The sequence below is a fragment of the Hemicordylus capensis genome, chromosome 10, assembly GCF_027244095.1.
Source record: "Hemicordylus capensis ecotype Gifberg chromosome 10, rHemCap1.1.pri, whole genome shotgun sequence".
In the NCBI taxonomy this organism is placed as follows: Eukaryota; Metazoa; Chordata; class Lepidosauria; order Squamata; family Cordylidae; genus Hemicordylus; species Hemicordylus capensis.
Genome location: NC_069666.1, coordinates 19,352,050 through 19,375,374, shown reverse-complemented (window position 1 = coordinate 19,375,374; position 23,325 = coordinate 19,352,050). Strand labels below are relative to the sequence as shown.

Sequence of the window (23,325 nt, the reverse complement as noted above, 5' to 3'; positions counted from 1 at the left end):
TTCCTCCCCAGCTCTCACTTTGATAGCCATGTGTGATGGTCCACAGGCTTGCAGGTTAGGTAATGCCTGTCGCATTGGAAGGTGTGAATACCCACTGTGGAAACGCAGGGCATTGGGAGATGGCGTGAACAAGGAGGGCGGCTGTGGAGTGGGGAGGCAGAGGGACCTTGGTTCTCTGCTAGCTGTATTGTTCACGTTCACATTCAAATGAGTCCCACGACCACAGCTAGTAATTTCATAGGAACATAGGAAGCGGCCATATACTGAGTCAGACCATTGGTCTATCTAGCTCAGTATTGTCTTCACCGACTGGCAGCAGCTTCTCCAAGGTTGCAGGCAGGAATCTCTCTCAGCCCTATCTTGGAAAAGCTAGGGAGGAAACTTGGGACCTTCTGCTCTTCCCAGAGCAGCTCCATCCCCTGAGGGGAAGATCTTACGGTGCTCCCACATCAAGTTTCCCATTCATATGCAACCAGGGCAGACCCTGTTTAGCTAAGGGGCAAGTCATGCTTGCTCACACAGGACCAGCTCTCCTCTCTTCACTTGGCTACGTAATGCAGAGGACTTGACAAAGGGCCAGAATCCTCGATCTCAACTACTGCATTTTTAAAATTTCTAAGCTCTTTTGGTGGTAGAAACATGCAGGCAGTGCGTGCCAAAGTCTCCATGGTTGGAGGCTCTGTGTCCTGCGGAAGCCCTCCTTCATGGCCTCTACTCACTTCCCCTAACCGTTTTGTCTATGTTTATCTCACTCATCCACTTGCGGACATGGCAGGTGATAAATTGGGGGCTGGGCAGGTTAGGAAGGGGTCTCCACCAGTGGCTGAGAAGCCCTGAGCCCTTTGGCCCCAGATCCAGGGCTATCAAAACGAACCATGCCTCCCTTAAATGCATGGCAGGTCAAGATTGCATGCACACATTGTCCTCACTATGCTCAGCCCTAAATCTAGATGGTAGACAAGACTGTCTGCCAGAGGTATGGGGAATTGGCTTATAATTTGTTCGGCCTTTCCTCCAGAGAGATCAGGGTCATTTTGGAAGCTTGTGGGGAAGGCACGTGGTTCCTTCCCACACCCCTCCCAGCCACCCTGTGAGCTTTGTGACGAACTTGGGATTTGCATCGGAGTCTCCTTTCCAGCTTTCTAACTACTACACCACATGAAAAAGATCAGTTGTCGTTTATGATATGGTCACTGACTATGAAATCAGTTGTGACTTGTCCTCGGGGGGCCAGGGTGCACCAAAGGAGGCCGCTCTGGTTGCTCATCCCTCTCTTGCCTGAGAACTGCGCTGCCTACAGGCTGGTAGGGATGTGCACAAAACCGGATTGGCCAGTTCGGCCTGGCTTTTGTGCCTAGTCCTGGTCACGGCACTCAAATGGCCTCCACACATGCATGAGGCCCAAACCGGGTCACCACTGCCAGCCCGGTCTACTCTGGGGGAGGCCAGCGGGGGGGGGGGGGTTGCTGCCACCACTGGTAAGTAGTTACTTACTCCATTTCCACCCATTAGGGAAGCCCCCCGCCCCCTCCATGGTAAAGGGGAAACTTCACTGGATTCCCCATTTACCAGTAGAGCTCCGAGCTGGCTCAAACTGGCTAACTACCCAGCTCTACCTGATGAAGGGCAGTCTGCAGGCTGTGCAGCTCCCGGGCAGGGGGGAGAGAGCAACCTTTGGCACACACACTGGCTCCTGAGGATGAGCCCCTACTGATGGGTATAAAGTAAAGTGTGCCATTGAGTCAATTTCAACTCCTGGCGCCCACAGAACCCTGTGGTCTTCTTTGGTAGTACCAGCAGGGGTTCAACTGGCAACCTTCTGCTTGTTAGTCAAGCATTTCCCTGCTGTGCCACTTAAGGTGGGCACTAATGGGTATAGCCATGGAATAAGTTCATAGGACTCTTCTTTCCACCTCCACAAGGTTTTTTTCTTCTTCTCATCATCCCCCTCTTACAGATGCTGTTGCCCATTGCTTAGGTAGGCCTCTGCTTTTTACACTGCACTTTGCAAAACGCTAACATAAGCAAGACTTTCAGACTTCATAAACTTTGGTTTCAAGTTCATAATACCTGCAGGTATGGATATATGCATGTTGAGTAAGTGTTGTGTTGATTTTTATAATTCTGAATGAAGCAGTAGAGTCCTCATAATAAAGGGTATTGGTTTCAAGGGTGCAGAATTTTCTTTAATAACCAAACTCCCACTATATATTTCTTTATTAGCTATTGTAGAGTTAAAAATGGTTCAAAATGTGTGCTGGTAAGTAAACACATAACACTTGCATTTTACTCTCAATTGGCAAACTCATAAAAGAGTCTAGTCCACATAATTTACTTAGAAACATGTTCTAAGTAGTATAGCTTCTCTTTGGAGCAATATTTCAAGCTAACTTTAGCTTTACCGGAAAAACTTAATAGGCATGTCTGCCATAGGCCTATAAGGCTCACACTACCCTGTCTAAGGGTGGCATTCCTATTAAGTCTTTCCTATATATCCAGCTACAGCTAGCCTTAAATATATGTGTTTCCAAATGCTAAATGTTATTGGTAAAGTAAGCTTCTGTCCCTTCTGACTGCAGAGAAGCTTGGAAATGTGAATGACTACAATTTCAAAAAACCTGGGCAGTACTGTAATTCTCAAATTAGGGCATAGGATTTCACTGCCCTGAGCAGATCCTTGCCTGTCATAAGAACGTAAGGGTCTCACTGAATAAGGATCCTTCTAGACCAGCATTCTGCTTGCCACAGTAAGGTAAAGTGTGCCATCAAGTCTTTTTCGACTCCTGGCACCCAAAGAGCCCTGTGGTTTTCTTTTGGTAGAATACAGAGGGGGTTTACCATTGCCGCCTCCTGTGCTGTATGAGATGATGCCTTTCAGCATCTTCCTCTGTTGCTGCTGCCCGATGATCATAGCAGTGAGGATTCGAACCGGCAACCTTCTGCTTGTTAGTCAAGCATTTCCCCGCTGTGCCACTTAAGGTGACTTTTGCCACAGTAGTCAGGGAGATATCTCTGAGAAGGCCACAAGCCGGGCATGAAGGCAAGAGCCATATACACCACTCTTCCTTCACTCCCCCCCCCCTCCAGCAGCCAGCATACTTCCCCTGGAACTGGATGTGCTTCTATTTAGCTGTGATGTCTGTCTGTCTAGTGGATCGCAAATTTGTGTAATCTCCTTTTAGAGCCATCTAAGCCAGGGGCCTGTGCCACATGTTGTGGCAAAACATTCCATTATACATTGTGTGCCTCCTGGCTGTTGTTTCCTAGCCCGTGTCCCCCAATTTCTGTACTTTTCCTTCATGTTTCTGCAAAACAAAAGAAAAAAATTAAAACCCCACCAACAGATTAATAGAATTCAGGTGCTTTTGACAATGCAGATGTTGGATGCAAAATGCACTTGCAAAATAAACATATGTGCAGATTTTCTTAATTTGCATTGTGTTGTCTGAACACAGAAGTTGGAGTTTTAGTGCAGAGTACTCTAAGTGGAAGTCACCTTAAGTGGCGCAGCAGGGAAATGCTTGACTAACAAGCAGAAGGTTTCCGGTTTGAATCCCTTCTGGTACTATATTGGGCTTCAGCGATACAGGAAGATGCTGAAAGGCATCCTCTCAGACTGTGTGGGTGGCGGCAGTGGTAAACCCCTTCTGTATTCTACCAAAGACAACCACAGGGCTCTGTGGGTGCCAGGAGTCAAAATCGACTTGATGGCAAACTTTACCTTTACAGATAGTCTCATGCTTTCTCCTGTAGCTTTCTTCTTGGGTTCCCCCCGCTTTTCTGTTCATTTTTTTCTTTATCCCCTTCATTTCTGTAACATAATAGTTTCTGCTGCAGATCATGAAGTTTGCAAAAGAAGCCATTCTCCCTACCCCTCACTCCCCAACTCGGTCTATATTAGGTTGGAAATTTTTTTACATAAAGAGCAATTCAACATTTCAACATATCTTTCAGTACACTCTCTTCCATAAAACTGTTAGTTGTTCTTGTTGTTATTATTACATTAATATCCCGCTCTTCCTCCAAGGAGCCCAGAGCGGTGTACTACATACTTGAGTTTCTCTTTCACAGCAGCCCTGTGAAGTAGGTTAGGCTGAGAGAGAAGTGACTGGCCCAGAGTCACCCAGCTAGTCTCATGGCTGAATGGGGATTTGAACTCGGGTCTCCCCGGTTCTAGTCCAGCACTCTAACCACTGCACCATGCTGGCTCTCTTAGTTGTGTACCCTTTCCAGTCTTCATTTTTCATCGGAAAGGGAGCTTCTGTAGATGAAACTCTGAAGGTCAGGAGGTGAGGGAGATGCTTGAAAAATCAACAACTAGCAAGATATTGAGAAAAGGCTGTGAGTTGCTGCTACAGTGATTGATGGCTGCTTTTTAAAAATCAAACCAGAGATCTCTATAAGAGAAGAAATAGCATTATTCAAGTACCGTATTGAGAAAATGGGCATCTCTCCTTGTAGTAGCATTTGAGGTTACACATTTTCAAGGAAGATCAGTTCAGATGAAAGGGAGAGATCGTGAGTAATACTAACTTCCATTTCACAGAAAGGAGCCTTTAGGCACAGAACAGCAGAGTGGGGTTTTGATAGATATAAATTACCAGAGAGTAAAAGACCTTATGTAAAGGTAAAGTGTGCTGGCAAGTTGACTTCGACTCCTGGCTCCCACAGCCCTGTGGTTTCCGTTTGGTAGAATGCAGGAGGGATGTGCTCATCTTACATGCCTGTTCCACCCTCAGTACCTTTCCAGTTTTAGAAAGTGAGAACTAGTCAGTAAGTTGTTTTCCTATTGGATGTGGGAGGATCTTTTGAGTGTCTGTTTAATTGATCCAGTGAATGAATTATAAACTCAGGAGGAGGTTTTTCAGGAAAGGGAATAAATGGAGAGGTCTTCCAAGTAGTGAGAAGGAAGGGCTTGGTTGCTATCGGGGCTTCTGCATCTTTGTTTATTGGCCTGAATTCTGTTCTAGAGGGTTCTAGAATTCTGTTCATTTGCTTTCCATTTGCGATGGTGCCAGTGTAGGACTTGCAGAATATTTTGCAGTCTCAACTGTATTTTGCCTTCACCTCAACGCCTTTTTGGAAGGTCACATATTTGAACTTCTTTGGTAATGAGATGAGGTTGAACCGCATAACCAAGCCCATGGTAGGGATAGGTGAATCCAGGTTTCTCAATGGCAAGACGATACTATGGATCCAATGGGTTATACCAGCTCTCACCTTAATGCTTCATGTCAAAATAGATTTATGTTAGCTTGTCCACTGGGATCCTACCAGTGTTCCCTCTAACAGGGAATCCCACAGGTTGTTGACTTCAGCTCCCATAATTCCCAGCCAAAGGCCATCGCAGCTGGGGATGCTGTGAATTGTAGTCAACCACCTCTGGAATTCTCTGTTAGAGGGAATGCTGGTTCCTACTCCCTTTGGAACACTTAGCAGCATACATCAGTGGGGGCAGATCTTGCTTGGATCCATAGGCCTCCTGTTTTCCAAGTGTCCCTTAACCACATTAGAGCCCTGGTGGATCTGACCAGAGTTCCACTAGTCTAGTATCTTGTTTCTGGGAAGTCCTTGGCAGAATGTAAGCCCAACTTTGCTGTTTACATCTCTCCACCTCTATTCCAAGCAATGCCACCTCTTCACCCTTTAGCTAATATGACTAATACCCATTGATAGGTCCCCTCCTCCATCAGTCTGTCTAATCCCCTTTTAAAACTGTCTAAGCTCAGGGCCATCACAGCACCTCGGGGCAGTGGATTCCATCATGGTCTTAATCTTGCCGCAGCTCTCTGGGCAGTGTCAGCCAGGGATGCAACAATGGGTGGTGCGGGCGGAATTGGAAGGCCAGTGGTATCAGAACGTGCTAAAGGAGGAACCCGACCACCACTCTTCCTAGTAGTGGAATAGTGCCTCATCAGGGGGCCCACAGTTTTAATTGAGAGTGGCCAGAAAATAGGCCCTGGTCCTCTTTTCAGTGGGGACCCGGAGTGTGTGCCTGCCTCAGACAAATGTCAGGTCCTCTCCTCCCCCCAAATCGCTGCTGTTTTCCAGTTGCAATCTTCGGCATGCTGACTTAGGAATAAGCCTCACTGGGAACACAGTGGGAATATTTCTTCACAGAGGGTGGTGTCTACGGCAGTTTTGGAGAGGATAGGGATGGCCCCCTTGGAGAAGAGGGAACTGACCCACAGAGTGACCCTCTGTCCTTCAGGGTTGCTCTTGCTGCAGGATATTCCTACCTGTGGGCCAGCAAAGGTGTCCCTGTGGGCCTTACGTTGTGCAGACCTTATATAGGGTTTATCTCCAAACTATGCTAATGGGTGGTAGTCCCAAATGCTTGCATGTTTGTGGATGGAGCCCAGGGCCCAATCTCAAATGGTCTGCGGCACCCCTGGAGAATCACTAATCGCTCCCGGTTGCAGACATTTTGTTACGGCGAGAGCTCAAGCGAAAGCGGGCCGTGCCCTTTCGTCTCCTGCGCCTGAAAGCAGACTCCTTAGGCTGCTGTTTATTATCTGTGTCCACGGCTCCCGTCTGATTTTGATTACCCTGTATCAGAGGTGAGGTGGCTTGGGATCATGTGGCAGCAGGGGTGAGGAGAGAGGGGCTCTTGTTCATAAAAGAGGGAAACGGTTTCTGCAGCCACAGAATCCTAGGGGAGAGGAAACGGCCCGCCCCTTTGGCCATGGGAGTTGGGCCCTCCATCTGGATAGCTGTAAACTGTGTGCTGTGGGGGGGGGGGGAGGGAGGGGAGAGAGAGAGATGCTGGAAAGTACAGTAGGAACGAATTTGCCATCAAAAGGCAACGTCTTACGCATTGCCCTCGGTCAGTGACCTTTCCCTCTGGAATTCTCCCCTCTGACCCCCAGATCATTAATCCCCACACTGCCAGATGACAGTAATCCATCATGGGTCCTGACAGCCCTTGCAGCCGGCTGTGAAAAGATCCGCTCAGCCTCTGCCTCTCTTCGTCCCATGATGCTCATTTTTCAGCCTTCCTGTTCAGCACCGAGAGCTTCCAATAAAGACTTATCGCCTTTCCCTTCCTATCCAAAGGCTGGGGGAGGGGGGAGCGACATGGGACCTTTCCACACTTACTGTGTGTGTTTCTTCCTCTCAGTCTGCACCTGCAAAATGCTGTGGAGCGCCTGAAACTCAACAGGAGTGGGACATTCAGGCTCCTTTCTCTTGCTGTCCTCCTTGCTGAGCCAATCTTTTTAAGAAAGAGAGAGAGAGTATAATCTATGGTAAACATAGATTGTGAGCCCTGGAAGATATTTCCCTCCAGAGATGGAGCCACTCTGGGAAGAGCAGGAGGTTTCCCTGGCTTCTCCAAGATCGGGCTGAGAGAGATTCCTGCCTGCAATCTTGGAGAAGCTGCTGCCAGTCTGTGAAGACAGTATTGAGCTAGATCGACCAGTGGCCTGACTCAGTATATGGCGGCTTCCTACATTCCTACATTTCTCTCTGCTCTTTCAGCTAGAGCTTCCAAGGCAGTTAAGAATAAAATGTAAAATTTTACATTAAAGTAAAACAAAATGGTAAAAATCATGGGTCAATAAAAGCAGAGAGACTGCAAAAAATAAAACCAATACTCCAGAAGATTTAAGGTATCTTCACCTGATATTGAAAAGCCAGTAAAGTTAGGTGCCAGCTGTGTGTCTCGGCGGAGAGTATTCCACAGCCAGAGGGGGTGGGGCAGGCGGCAAAAAGACCTCTTCATGCTCCACTTGCCTTCCCTCTGAATGCAGAGAACACGGCTTCTGGACCAGATCTTAAAGGGTAGGTGGAACAGGTTTGCTTTTTAAATAAAAATGAGGTTCTGCGTTACCTTTTTTTTTTTGATGTTTCAATAACGCTAAGAAAATGTGCAACAAAATCTGTGTAAGACATTGAATCTCAAACGTGGAAATTCTACTCGCTCTCCCTTTGCCTCTGAGGGTTCATGAGGCATTGCTCACACGCTGTCAGTTTTAAGGCATAAGCCAATGTGATGCAGTTTTCTTAAACAATTGCATTTTCTTAATTCAGTTTCAAAAAAGAATTGCACTATGCTGGCTTATTGTTTGAAACTTTCGCTGTGTGAGCAATGCCTTGTGAAATCTCAGAAGCCAGAAGCAGACTGAGAAGAATTGCCAGGCATCTGGAATATTTTTGGATTTCTAAACCTCTTCACCTCAATCAGAGAACCATACTGAAAGCCAAAACAAAATGCATTAAAATGTTCAAGGAGAAATAAAGCAACAGAGTAAATGCAAAACAAACTAAATTCCATCACACAGGAAGATTAAAAGCCTGCCTAAAAGCCATGATCACCCATATGTGTAGGCCAAGTTCTCAAATCTGGCAGAGCCCAGTGTTATCAAATTCCATACATGTGGTAGCAGAGAATGCTCTTAACTGTTGAGGACAAGTTAGCCTCTGTGTGCATAGAGGGTTTGAGTAGTTTCCAGTTCTATCCTATTGCAGGAAAACTCTGATCCAAATCTGCGTAGAGTCATGAAGATTTCTGGCCATGTTGTTCAGGCTAACCTATTTTGGGGGTTGTTGTGTGGCTATGATTGCACTCTGAGCTTCTTTTGGAGGAAGGGCAGAATCTGGATGCAAGAAATAAGAGCTTGGGGGGTGTATTTAATGAAAACCGAGATTCTTAAGCTGCTGAATCCTGCAATAGGTCTGTTCAGAACCACAGAATGTGTACAGTTCTGAACATATGCCTGTCTTCTGATGAAAAAGACAGTCACTTGACTTTTGAGATTTCACAACTGCCAGCAGATGTTTATAGGAAACTGGATCCTATTATGAAGTTTTGAAAGAATACAAAACTTCAAACAAGTGATTAGACCAACTAGCTTTAAAAAGAAAAAAAAAAGAAAAAGTCAGCTACTGACAGCTACTGTGTGGGCCTAGGTGTTCAGAGCAAACAGATGTGACTGATGTGAATGTTAGTAGACTCTATTAGGTCAAGAATAAAGGAGCAAAAAGCCAGTGGGTTTTCAAAAGGTGTTCACAGAATCTTAAAGACCATCAATTTATTATGTATTTATTATTCCATTTTATACTGGCTTTCATAAGACATCCCAAGACGTGAGGGCCTTTTCCCTTTAGCTCCTTTTAGAGAGAAAATTGAGGCGCTCCCCCCACCCTCCCCATACCATGATTATATACCCTGGTAGGGTTTTTGCCGTTTGTTTGCATCAGCCGCTTGTTTCTTGTGCAGCCTTCTGAAAGGTCTGGAGCGAGACTACCCCAGAATCCTTGTATTCCGTGGCTGTCCTGTTGCACAGTATTACATGGGTGGTTCAGAACTTCCTGTGTCTCTGTGCGTGTCTAAAATGCCCCCCACAATGTTATGCAACGGCCACTACTGCTAAAAAAAAACAAAACGCAATCACAGTTGCTCAATGCTATGTCCATTGGAAATAATGGAAGTCAAGTCATGCAGCTGTGATTGTGCAGCTTTTTTAGGCAGGGATGGTGTTGGACACATGCTGCAGTGTAAGCAGTAACACTGCACAATTTGTCAGCCAGTGTGGGTTAAACTTGGCTACCTTCTAGGAAGCAGTGAAACTCTGAACTCTTTTAGAAGTAGACCCGGCCTTTGAGTGGAGCCTTTCAAGCGTTTGGAGCATTTTGCACATGGTCTCATGAATTCTTGCAGTATCCCTGTAGGAGAGGCCAGTATTCTTATCCCCGTTTTGCGAGGGGAGGGCCGAATCTCTGAGATGAAATTCGAACTGGGCACTTTGCTCTTTAGAGTGCCACTAGCCAATCTTAGTGAGGAAGGTGTTGGAGAAGGCTCAGGAATTGCTGAATGAATCTCGCCTTTTGTGGCTTTGGGGCTGGTACCACCTGCCGCAATCACCTTAAGTGGCACAGCAGGGAAATGCTTGACTAACAAGCAGAAGGTGTCCGGTTTGAATTCCCGCTGGTACAATATCAGGCAGCAGCGATATAGAAAGATGCTGAAAGGCGTCATCTCATACTGTGCGGGAGGAGGCAATAGTAAATTCCTCCTGTATTCTACCAAAGAAAAACACAGAGCTCTGTGGGCGCCAGGAATCGAAATGGGCTTGACGGCATGCTTTGCCTCCTGCCACTGGGGTTGTGAAAGCTGCTTGGAAGTCCTGCGAATTGAAGTGCAGACACATCCTAGATGTCACTTCTGACCACTGCTGCTTTTTTCAGCACTTGTCAACATGTGCTAAAAGTTACCACACCCTGCATGTGACAGCAGATGTAGATCTCTGGCTGTCCGGCTGGGAGCCGACACACACAGCCTCCTCAAACAGTTTTCCTGCAACAGCCCCACACTCACTAGCTATGTAAATCGGATCTTGATGCTATTCCTTGTTTTACAGGGAAACTTTATTAGTAGTCTCCCCTTTCACTCTCCATCTGCCCCATCTGGTCACTGGATCAAGCTTGCTTAGGGATAAGTTAAGACTATTCCCTAAATTGGATTGAGGACGCGTGGGTGGGTATTAGCCACACACAGGCCCCAGGGGAGTGTAAAAGTGCATTTGCCTGATACACAAGCCGTGCATTCTGGGCTTTAAGCTCTGTTACCATTTTCACGCACCCAACTCTTTCTGCTTCTTAACCAAGAACACTTGCAAGAGCAGAATGGTGCACCTGCCAGTAAAAGGAAACACACACTACTGCACTGCACACACTACTGCCTGCACAGACACTACTTTTTGCTTGCCATTTATAAAATGATGCCCGGTGTGAAGAGAGAAGCTTCTCTTCCTCCCTCCCAACACTAGAATCAGAGTTCACCCTTTGAAACTGCCAGGAAACTTAGGATCGACAGAAGGCAGCACTTTTCCACACAGTGCATAATCAACCTATAGAGAATTCTCTGCCACCGGAAGTGGTGGTGATGGCCAACAGCTTGGATGATGATGATAATAATAATAATAATAATAATAATAATAATAATAATAATAATAATAATAATAATAATAATAAATAAATAAATAAATAAAAAATTCAATTTCTATACTGCCCTTCCAAAAATGGCTCAGGGCGGTTTACACAGAGAAATAACAAAAAACAAACAAACAAACAAAAAATGGATGGCTTTAAGCAGGACTTAGACAGATTCATGGAGAACAGGTCTATCAGCGGCTCCTTCTCCTGATGGTGGAAGGCTACCTCCAGGCTCGGAGGCATGAAGCCTTTGAATCCCAATTGCAGGGGGAGCAGCAGCAGAGAGCGGCCATGCCTTCATCTCTTGCCTGTGGACTACCCAGAGGCATCTGGTGGGTCACTGTGGAAATGGAATGCTGGACTGGATGCTGTATTTGGTTCTCAAGTTTTTGTGCTCACTGTCAAATTTTACTTTTGCTGGTCAAAGACTGAAATAAAGGGGAGTTCACTGGACTAGATCGGTCTTGGGCCTGATCTAGCAAGGCTCTTCTTATGTTCTGCTTTTGTGAAAGCAAGAAGAGTGAGGGGAAAAATCAGCCTAACTCTTCAGTACCTGAAAACCTCCAGAGTGACTCTCCGTGGCTGTAGCTAGTGGTTCCCCAAGGCTCAGTAATGATCTTGGGTCATGCTATGTCCTCCATTGAGCCACTTGCTCAAATGTTAAGTGGACAGAAGTGAGCAGGCCAAGGAACTGGACTTGGTGAAGCAGCAGACTGGGAGACATGGAGGAGATTTGTGCAACTGCCTGCAGAGAGGGGCTGTGTTCCTCTTTGTCCTCAGCTATTCCCCTGTTCTAGTTTGGTATAAAGTCTTCACTGCTGTCTCAACTAAGAGAACAAAAAGCCTCAATTTTATAATATCTCTGGTAGCAAACCCCGTGTATCCTCATATCTGAGAGCAGGTGTGGCATAGTGGCTAGGAGGAATCAGAAAGTCCCTTGCTTGAGACGTGCAGGTGACTTCAGGTGTGCCGCTGTCAATTTCAGCCCTCCATTGGGGGGGAAATATAAACATTTTAAGAATAAATAATAATAATAATAATAATAATAATGTATATGTGAAGAGTTCTGAGCCCAAAAGTTTTTAGTATCCAAGGCCGTGTTTCAGATGTGCAAAGGGAAATTTTATTTAAAGCAATACATTAACTTGTCTTAAAAGCAGAAGCAATTTCCAGAGTTCAGTAACACATCGGTCAATAGGAATGTTTCTTATTCTGGGGAAATGTAGCAAGGGAATACTAAGGATTATGGATGTTTTCGGCTATGGCGCCTAACTAGGGTTTACAGGAAATCTGTCCTATGGGCAGCATCTGTCATGTTGGGTTGGGGATTTCTCGCCCTTTCCTGTCAAACTGGCCCTTATATGTGATCTACCCACTGTGGCATTTCCTAGTCTGACTTGGCTGGATTTGCTTTGTTGTAACATACTAAAAAACAAATTGAAATAGTTTAAAGTGGCTCTGCCTGAGGAGAGTTTTCTGCACAGTGGATTGAGATGGCTAAAACCGAAGTAATTAATCCTGCAAATCAAGGATTTTTAAATTTATTTTTATACTATATTTTTCTTCAAACTATTCTTAGCTTTGCAAATCATGCGATTTAAAGCATGCAGCTCATTCAAACGTGATGTTCATCCTTTAATCATATGATTTAAAGTTTTGATCAGCTGTAAGCAATTCTTTTCCAGCCACGCTTAGATTAAAGCAGACTTGTTTGGTTTTGATGTTGTTTTGGCTTTGTGTTAGAGGAAATGGCTGTGTTGTTACAACAACAACAATTAGGTAACTGGTAAGTTTCTCCAGGATCTGTGTTTTCTTCTCTGGAACCAATATGGCTGCTAGGATGTTGGCTTGCAATTAAAACCAGGATGGTCTCTAAGAGAATAGGACTTCACAGCTGTTCTAGTACTGTGAGGTTAGTTCAGGGGTGGGCCAACTTGGCCCTCCAGCTGTTGTTGAACTACAGCTCCCATCTTCCGCAGCCACAGTTGATTGTGGCTGGGGTTGATGGGAGTTGTAGTTCAACATCATCTGGGGACCCAAGTTTGAAATCCTTTGCGTTCAGGCACACTTCATGCACGTGTGTGCTTTTTGAAAAATAAAGTGACTTCACTGTTGATGGCTTCCCTCAGGAACTGCAAACAGGAAGCCACTGGCTGGGCTTGAAGAATGGACCCAGACCTACTGAAGGAGGCGTTTTCTTCAGCACTGCATGCCTTGCGATGTTCCTCTAGGCTGGGTGTTTCCGATGTTGGGCTGTCAGACATTGGACTGCAATACCCATCATCCCCGGCCACGGTGGCCTGTGAGATGATGGGAGTTGTATGAACAACCTCTGGGGGGCTCCGGTTGGGAAACCCCTGCTCTAGCCATTAAACGTGTCTGTTGTCTGACTGTCTGCTCCTCTTCTTGAACGCTCGCCAAGCATTTCTTTGCATGCATCCACCTGCTCTGCAATGTGTGGACAAATTTGTTTCTTGGTGAAGATGTCGATCTGCATTCTGTCTTCATGCTTTTAAAGATGCCGGGCCCCTTTCCTGTTTTTAAAACCTTGGAAACTTTGGAGGATTGAATGAGACTTCCTGACAGAAGGAAGAGGTGCTTGAGTAGAAGGGGAACTAGAGATGACTGCCTCAAGTAGGGCTGCCCAACTTTGCCCTTCCAGTGGTTGCTGGACCTACAATTCCCCAACATGGGAATATAGGAACTGCCCTATACTGAGTCAGGCAGTATGACTCCATCTAGCTCAGGATTGTCTACCCAGACTGGCAGCAGCTTCTCCAAAGTTGCAGGCAGGACTCTCTCTCAGCCCTTTCTGGAGATGCCAGGGAGGGAACTTGGAGCCTTCTGCATGCAAGCAGGCAGCAGGTGCTCTGTAAACCTTGAGCTACGGCCCCATCCCATGAGGGGAATATCTTCCAGTGCTCACACGTGTAGTCTCCCATTCATATATTTATTTATTTTATTTATTGTTAAATGTATACCCCGCCTTTCATTAAGAAAATCCCAAGGCGGCTCACAATAACATTTAAAAACAAGATTATAAAAAAGACACATTAAAACATTGAGCTAAAAATATATATAAAAACAAATCTGATTAAAAAAAATTAAAACACAAGCAGAAAAACAGTACCAAATACAAGAAGCAGCAATCATATACACACCAAGGTGGACCTTGCTTAGCAAAAGGGACCATTCATGCTTGCCACCACAAGACTAACTCTCTGACCTGATTATTGGTTGCAGACCAACTACAGCTGGAGGGCCAAAGTTGTGCAGCCCTGACCTAAAGCATAAGCCGCTGCCAGTCTGTGTAGACAATACTGAGCTAGATAGACCAATGGCCTGACTCAGTATATAGCAGCTTCCTGTGTTCCTAACACGCAGACAGTGTTGGAACCGGGGTGTAGTATCTTCACCACCTGCCCTTTGCAGGGCGATAAATACATCTTATGAGCTCCCAAAGGTGGAAGAGTCATGAAATCAGTTGAGCAGAAGGTTATGGTCAGACTTCAAAGGAGCGAGTCCAGCATTTGGTACCCTTGCACTGTAAACCCCCTGTTCTGCTCACCTTTCAAAAAATGCAGGGGTGTTGTGGAGGGAGGACACTCAAGGATGGAGCACCAGTACTTCTCAGCTTCACTGGCTGTTGGGTTGGGCATGTCCATGGGGGCTGTCATGGAGAGTGCCCGCACTTCTGAATTGGCAGCTACATCACTGGGGGGAAAAGGTCTTGCTGCTTTCATTCCCAGAGCCCAGAAGTTCGGGCTAATTCAAACCTTGGAGCTTGTACAGACATTGCCAAGGTAGCTGGCATTTGCTCACACATGAAGCCACAAGGGGCATGTCATGCGTTCTCCCCACAACTCACCTGGCTGGTTTTTTCTTGTTAATGAATGAATATCTGCAGCTTGGAGCTACCTAGAGGTCAAAATAGCAATTGCCTCTTGATGTAGCGGCCAAGCAATAAAACATAATCTGTGCATCAGCTCTTTGTGGTCATTTTAGCATAAAAGCTGGGAGACCACCTGATTTTTGCAAGAGTTCCCATTAGGCCAAGGGCTCTCACACCTGGGCCCCCAGATGCTGTTGGACTTCAACTCCCTCTGGCTACTGTGACTGGGGATTATGGGAGTTGAAGTCCAACAACATCTGGGACTCAAGTGTGAGAACCCCTGCATTAGGCATTAAAAAGCCAGTGTGTGTAAGTGAAGGGGGGAAACTTACTGGAAACTTACTTACATGAGCAAAAATGCAAAGATAAAATGTTGTCTCCTAAGGAAAACCAGCTTTTCCTTAGGACTGACAGGTTTTACTCCAGAGTTGATCTCCAAAAGGGAAACCAGGCCTATTTACCTGAGCTGCAAAGTAGATGCTGGGGGAGAAGATGTGATTTTGCTGTATGCTGATGTAGTGATCGTTCTTCTTCTTCTTCATCTTCTTCTTCGTCCTTCTTTTTAAAAATGGACTTTGGATATAGTTCTATTGGTCTGATGCATTGCAAAATGAGACAGTGAGGCCACTGTTTATATGTACAAAGTTGTTTGTTTGTTAAGCATATTGATATACACTTTTCAACAATAAAAAGCTCTCAAAGCGGTTTACACAGAACGAAAGAGTATGATGGTTCACAATCTAAAAAGAAACATGAGGGAAACACCAGCAACAGCCACTGCAAAGACACACTGTACTGGGGTTGGATATGGACAGTTGCTCTAACGCAAGAGTATCACCCAGCTAACTGAGCAAAGAGGCGCTTTTTAAAGCAGGAGAGCAGCTGTTCCGATCTAACCCCAGCACAGCATCCTTCCCAGTAGCTGTTGCTGGTGTCTCCCTTTAGTTTCTTTTTAGATTGTGAACCCTTTGGGAGGCAGGGAACCATCTTACTATTTCTTCTTTTCCTATGCAAACTGCTTTGAGATATTTTGTTGAAAAGTAGCATATAAAATGTTGGTAGCATTCATAGTAGTGCTTTAAAAGGTGTCTCTTTGCCTCATTGGGGAATAGACATCTTTATAGGAGTGATTATAAAGACTAAAGGCTGGTTCCTAGTGTTAAAATTCCCCCATGTAATTGTGTGTGTGTGTGAGTGCACGGTTGCCTGGAGAGAAATTTAACATGGATGAGGCTGTGTACGCACACAGAGCCAACAGCCGTCTCAGTATCATAGCTGCACTTCTTCCAGCAGCTGCTGTTTCCACCTAGTTGCATAGTTAGCCACTTATGCAAGTTTCTAGCCCCTGTGGTTGCAAAGGAAAGATGGTGGAAAGAATGCCTAAGGAAATTAGTAGTACAGAAGTAGGCCACTTGTTTTATTCTGGTTTTCATGATTTACGATTATAAACTGAGTTGTTTCTAACTCATCAAACCTCATTTTTGAGAGAAACCACCTGAGAACAGGGATGTGCACAAAGTCCGGCACCAAAACCTTTGCATGAACCTTGCTTCGTGCAAATCACTATCCGAGAATGGATCTGTTGTAGAATCATACTGTGCCTGCCAGTTGCAATTTGACATCTGCCAAGTCAAGAGAAAGAAACTATATACAGAATAAAAATGGCATGAGGTCTGGATCGCATGGAGCATTCTTCGTGTGCAAGCGATGTCTGTCTTTGGTATGAGTGACGAAAGTTGATCCCTCCTTTCTTCGTTGAGCTGTGGTGCTTCTCGAGGATGAGGATAGATTTTGTGCTCAGGAATGCGCTGGAAATCTTGCACGGCCCAAAGCTGTTGGTTTTCACCCCTCAGCCTCCTGAATGCAGTAATGTCTGTTGCGCCTCTTCCCCCAAGCTGGGCCCCAGTGCAAGCTGTTGCCGAGGCACAGGGCTCTTCATCTGATTAATTTTGTCTGCCCTGAGGGAAAGAGTGTGCCTTGCTCAGAACTTGGGTGTGTGTTACTATGCTTCAGTCCTGTTTAGGAAGCCCGAAGGGTGTGACCTGGCTGTTTTAAGAACTGAAGCGAAGTGGGTTGTGGGTTTCACTACATCCACCCCTACATGTAATGCACCATGAGTGTGCATGACATTGAAAAACAGCAAGAAAATAGTTTCATGCATTCAGAAGCTACAATCTAAAATTTGCTGGAGAGCGGAGAGTAAAATGGAGGCAGAGGTAAACAGCACAAATGTGTTTTAAGTTGTATGTGCTTCAGGAGAGGATGAGGACTTGCGGCTTCAAATAAAAGGTGGGTTTTGAGGAAAGGTTTGAAGAGATGGGGCTGTAGCGGAGTGGTAGAGCATCTGCTTTGCATGCAGAAGGTCCCAAGTTCAGTCCGTTGCATCTCCAGGTAGGGCTGAGAGAGACTCTTGCCTGGAACCTTGGAGAGCTGCTGCCAGTCTGGGTAGACGATACTGAGCCAGATGGACCAGAGGTCTGACTCAGTATAAGGCAGCTTCCTGAGAGAAAGAGGTGGCATCACAAAAGGGTTTGGGGCAGAAGTTCCAGGCCTCAGTTCCAGTGGGGCCTTGTTTTCATTCTACTCATGGTCTCCCCCTACCCTCTCTTTGCTATCCTACACATGGCTGCAGGAACACCGATCAACCGCATCCCCATCATGGCAAAGCAGATCCTTGACCTCTACATGCTCTACAAGCTGGTGACCGAGAAAGGAGGGCTGGTGGAAATCATCAACAAGAAGATCTGGAGAGAGATCACCAAAGGCCTTAACCTACCCACCTCCATCACCAGTGCTGCATTTACACTTCGCACCCAGTAAGCTCATGGTCTCCCACAAGCTGGTGTAACCTGTCAATATGCAGGATAGAACTGGGAGGGTGAGAAGTGAATATTATCGGAAGGGGCGGGGAGGGGGGAGCCAATAAACAGATGTACCATTTCTTTTGTTTTCACATCTTAATTTATTTGATGGATCTTTGTTGGTATCCCAACCAAGACCGTTGGTTCAACATCTTTGTTGAACCAACAGTCTTGTACATGAGGGTTCCCAGGCAGTCTCCCTCCCAGGTACTGACCAGACCCAGACACGCTTAGGTTCAACTTGTTTGTTATATCATATATGCCTTCAGAGGAAGATGGGGCTGTAACGGTAGAGCATCTGCTTTGCATACAGAAGGTCTCAGGTTCAATCCCTAGTAGCATCTCCAGGTAGCGTTGGGAAAGACTCCTTCTAGAAACCTTGGAGAAGCCTCTGCGTGTCAGTGTAGACAACACTGAGCTAGATGGACCAAGGGTCTGACTCATTATAAGGCAGTTTCCTAAGTCTGTAGCCCTGGCCCAGGACAAACTCTCTGCCCTGCAAGAAGGTGATATCTGTGTCAAAGGATACAACTGCTCTGGCCAGAAGCCACGGCAGACTGTACCACAATGGAAAGCTGAGCAAGTGAACTTAAGCCAGTTTCTAGTCTTTATAGTGTTAGAGAAAAGTCTGGAGAAATATGGCTGGCTTGTGTCAGAAGCTGAGGAATCCCAGTTGTGGCCGTCTTGCTTCCAGTACGTGGCTGCTAGTTTTCAAGGTCTGTGTGCTCCATTCTCTTTTCCTCTGTCGCAGCTGAAACTTCATAAACGTGCAGAAATCAAAATGCAAAATACTCCCAAAGGGCAGGCATTGTGTAAGCAGAACAGAACACGCAGATATATCAGACAAGCTGATGGAATAGACAGGGCAATTTGCGTTCCAGTCCTTAGATTGGCATGCAGATTGACACGTCGGATACATTAGCTTCAGAATTTGGGAAATGCGTGGTGCACAGTCCTGGCTTCTCCTGGTTACAGCCAAGTGTCCTAGGAACGTAAATGCGGGTCTCTACAAGTTACTGATGGCTAAACTCTCCTGCTAACCCCTGATTGTCTTGTAAATGGAGGACCTTGCAGTGTGTTATCTCACTATGGAAACTGAGAAAGTCTAGTGTTCAGCCTGGGGAAACAACCATTGTTCACCAGGGGGAAACAACTTATTGAACCCCGATGGGGTGTGTTCAGAAGGTTATGGGATTTCTGTGCCACTGTTCATATTACAAAGACTGTTCCAATATTGTTTTGCTGTCACCTGCTTCTTTTCCATTATGCTTTCATCCTCTGTCTGATTGGGCTCTTGGTTCACTAAGATTAAGTCTGCTGCCTTTTCCAACCCACCTCCCCCGCCCTCCATTTTTTAGTAACAGTTCTCATTTTGAAAACATTTTGTGCTAGGTTCTTCTCTCATCTTACCTCCACAGCTATGACAAAACTGTTAATCAGACTAGAATGTGACTTAGCAGATCTGTGACCATGGTCTCCTGTAGCTTTATTTAAATAATAATTATAATTTAATAATAAGAGCAAGCTTGGTGTGAATCTGACTGGGACTATGACACTGGGAAAGGGGGAATCAATTCTCTTTCCACACCATATTCCTGATTAAAATCTTCCCCGCAAAAGCTGCTGTTTGCCCCATAGAAGAAAACATACAGCCGGGCTTGACAAAATCCCAGGTGCCAGGGACCCACGGCCCCTAGACTAGGATAGTCCGAGGTAAGAGTTACTTAATCAAATACTGTATTTATTTGTCCCAGGCAGTCCTCTCTGCTCCAAGTATGTTACTTGTAAAGGGTATGAAAAGGGAAGCCCACTATAACCCTCCTTCTCCCCGATGTCCATCACTAAGTCCTGTACTTTTGTCAGTGTCCACTGCCTGGCTCCTAGATCCAAACAAAATTTGACAACGCCTTACATACAGTTACTGTATAATACCCACAGGTTTCTCCCAAATTTTAGCTTCAAGGGCACAAGTTTAATTGGAGAAAGTGTTGGGGGTGGGAGGAGAGATTAAATCCCCTCTCTGTCTCCTCCCCTCACTCACACCAGCACTGTCTTCCTGATGGGACTTCTCTCCTCCCTCCCACCTGCTGCTTAATTTGTTGTTGTTAAAAAGTGGAAGATGACGACAGATCTCCTGCATCACACCTGGTTTGGCCCTGTGGCTTGGTCAAGACTAGCAGATGGGGGAAAAACAGGAAGCACCAAGCAGACAAGCAAGGAAAGAGACAAAGTCTCATGGTGCTGTGAAACATTTATTGAAGCCCAACGCGTTTCAGCCTCAGAGGCCTTCTTCTGGGGCAATAATTTGTGAGCAAGTAGCCTTTACTGCCTTACAAGAAGGCAAAGGCTGCTTGCTCAAGGCCTCTTTGAAATACTACAAATTATTGCCCCTGAAGATTGAAGGCCTCTGAGGCTGAAACGCGTTGGGCTTCAGTAAGTGCTTCACAGCACCATGAGACGTTGTCTCCTTCCTTGCTTGATCAAGACTCCTCAGCATGCCTTATTGTCCAATGGCAGATTAGACTCTTAACTCTTCTGGCTGGCCCTCCTGTGTCCAAATGCATCATTCTGACCACATATACGAACTCGCGTGGTTTGTTGATATTTTTTTAAAAAATTGTTTTCCCTCTAGGTATATGAAGTACCTCTATGCCTACGAATGTGAGAAGAAGTCCTTAAGTTCTCCCGCTGAGCTGCAGGCCGCCATTGACGGCAACAGGCGGGAAGGCCGGCGGCCCAGTTACAGTTCCTCCTTGTTCAGCTACTCTCCTGCTACCACGGGGCCTCCTTCCCTCCTGTGCCCTCCAAAGATCCGCTTCCCGATAGTTAGCCTCGCCCCTGGCAGTGGAACCAGCAACCCTCATCTCTCTCCAGCAGGAGCTCTCAGGAAAGGTCAGCCCGTTCTCTTGTTCGCTGTCTGCATTGCCCTGCTGGCAAGATGCCATGTGGGCAAGTAGCCCATGGGCTGGCTGCCCCATTCAGTGTTAAGACCTTGAGTGCATGCAGGTCACCAGAATGAGAGGCAGCCCCCTTGGAAACTGGTTCTCTAGGGCAGGAGTGCCATCCAGCCTTGGGTCCCTGGATTGCAACTCCCACCATCCCTTCGGCCATTAGGTTGGAGATGCCTGCTCTGGCAGACTGAAGGATTTGAGCGGGTTGATCTCCATCGTTGTTGGAGTTCTGCTGGGTGGGGTGGTGGGTAAGTGTAAGGCAGCCGAGTGTATATAACGGTCTGGAAACAACTGATAACCTAGCATCTTACCAGTTGCTGTTGAATGCATACAGCTTCTCTGTGGCTGTATTTGCTACTCCCTCTTGCCTTCTGTGTCCAGCATATGTGTCTTGTCCTCGCCTGTTAAGGTACTCTGTGTACTTGCTCTCTGTTGTTATTCCCTGCCCTAGCCTTTGTTCATCCTTTACCTACTTGCATGTTTTAGAATGAATATTGCATCTTCTAATCCACATCCATCACCCTTTGCATTCCCTTATGTCTGTGACTTGCTCCCAGGGTATCCTTGGAACTTTTTAATTCCTTTTGAGCTTCCTCTTCTGACCTATTATCCCCCTAACTCACTTTTCTAGTTTTAACTGACTTCCAGTCGCCTCCTTAATGTAGAGCCCTGGGAGGACCTCTCTTATTATTTCACTAAGGAAGGGTAACAGGTACAGGCCTCCACAGATGCTCTCTCCAGGGGAGACTTCCTCTGCTCAGTATGACAAGAACACACACACACACACCACACACACACACTTTCATCTCCCAGCGCTGGAGAGAAAAGGAAAGGGATCTCACTGCAACTTGTGTCTGCTCCAAAGCCTTAGGTCGAGAGATGCCCCCTCTCACATGCAGAGTAGCTGAGGGAAGGAGAGAGAATTAATGGGGACCACTAATTATGGCAGGCTAGTAAGCCAAGCCAAAATTCATTGATTCTTGGTGGCTGAATATATTTCAATTCAGTTTATTACGATCAAAGATCAGCACACAGTTCAAATCCAGATACAAGAGTCCCCAAAAGCGAACATCGATACCAGTGTGTGCGTATATATACACACACATAAAATATACAATTAAGAACTGTTACATAAAATATAAAATGGAATAAGATGACAAAATAAAAACAAAACAAATTAAGAGCCTATATTAACCATCTCCGAGACACCGTGGGCGGGTCTTAATCGCAGCTGTACAGAATTTGGCCACCAGATGCGAGACATCAGTATACGTATCGGTATACATAGCTTTACCATTTTACCCTACCATCTTAAAATTGTGAGCTGCCTTTTTATCTTTATCCCATACCATACAAACTGGCTTATTACTAATAATAGCAGCAATAAGACTCGTGCAGCTCAGAAAGTGCTTTCAGGCCTTCCTAAGTTGCCTTGTATTAGCTATTTCCATGCTAAGCAACACATTACTCTGAGCTCACTTCATGATGCTATTAAGCATTTGCTCCTTGCTCAACATGGAGTCCTCAGTCCCTGGAAATTAACTGCATGCTTCTTGGCACTGGATGGTCACGCTGTGTGAATGATTGTCCCAGAATATTATTCTGGCACAATAACTGCTCTGTGTTGGTTAATAAATACTTCCAGTTATTACACAGAACTACTGTGTGTCTAACGAGGAGATCATGAAGTTAAAGTTGAACTGAGACCTGGAATTCCATCTCCCTTAACCTTTGTCAAGTCACCTATTTTGCTGTGACAGTTCCCTGCTTTTAACGTGTTGGCTTTTAATTGTAAACGGCTCAGATTGTATCTGGGGCTGTCTATAACTACAACAAACAACTTGAAAATGGCATCCCATTGCAGTCTTCAACAGCTGATTGCTTTTGCAGGTGATGGCATCCCCCTGACTGTGTCCACGCCAAATCGTGTTGCCATGCCCGTGACCTTGGCTAACCAGCAGGCCACTGTAGCAGCAAGAACGGCCACTCTGGAGCAGCTGAGGGAGAGGCTGGAGTCTGGAGAGCCCCCGGAGAAGATTGCACGGATGACGGAGGAAGAGCAGCGGTTTGTCCAGCAGGCCTTCCAGCGGAACCTCTTCAGCATGGCACGGCAGCTGCCCATGAAGATCAAAATCAATGGCCGAGGTGAGAGGACCCTTGCCACTCCACAGGGCTGAGTGCTGGAGTTGTGGATGGAGTGAAGTGTGCTACTCCTTTGAAGAAAACGGAGGAGAGCTGGTCTTCTGGAAGCAAGCATGAATTGTCCCCTTTGCCAAGCAGGGTCCACCCTGGTTTGACTTTGAATGGGAGACTCTATGTGTGAGCACTGCAAAATATTCCCCTTAGGTGTTGGGGCTGCTCTGGGAAGAGCATCTGCCTGCTTGCCTGCCGAAGGTTCCCAGTTCCTTCCCTGGCAGCATCTCCAAGATAGGGCTGAGAGACTCTCCTGCCTGCAACCTTGGAGAAGCCGCTGCCAGTCTGGGTAGGCAGTTCTGAGGTAGACGGACCAAGGGCCGTCTGACTTGGTATAGGGCAGCTTCCTATGTTTCCTGTGTAAAACGGGACTAGGAAGAGTAGCCTTGAACTGAATAACGTAGTCTAGCTACTTCAGTCCTGTTGAATCTGACAGCAGGTCTTGAATCCAGATCTTCAGGGTCGATGTTGGGGGTTCTGACCCATCCTGCTA

The 23,325-nt window shown here is 46.1% G+C and overlaps 1 protein-coding gene across 6 annotated transcripts in view; it reads left to right on the top strand.

The window, feature by feature from the left end:
* Positions 1-23,325, top strand: part of ARID3B (AT-rich interaction domain 3B) — a 75,933-nt gene that overhangs the window by 41,302 nt on the left and 11,306 nt on the right. For all 6 annotated transcript variants that reach the window (XM_053271872.1, XM_053271874.1, XM_053271870.1 and 3 more), the window contains exons 5-7: positions 17,460-17,643; positions 20,321-20,580; positions 22,530-22,784. In XM_053271872.1, the coding sequence (XP_053127847.1) occupies positions 17,460-17,643; positions 20,321-20,580; positions 22,530-22,784 (699 nt within the window). The remainder of the gene's footprint in view (positions 1-17,459; positions 17,644-20,320; positions 20,581-22,529; positions 22,785-23,325) is intronic.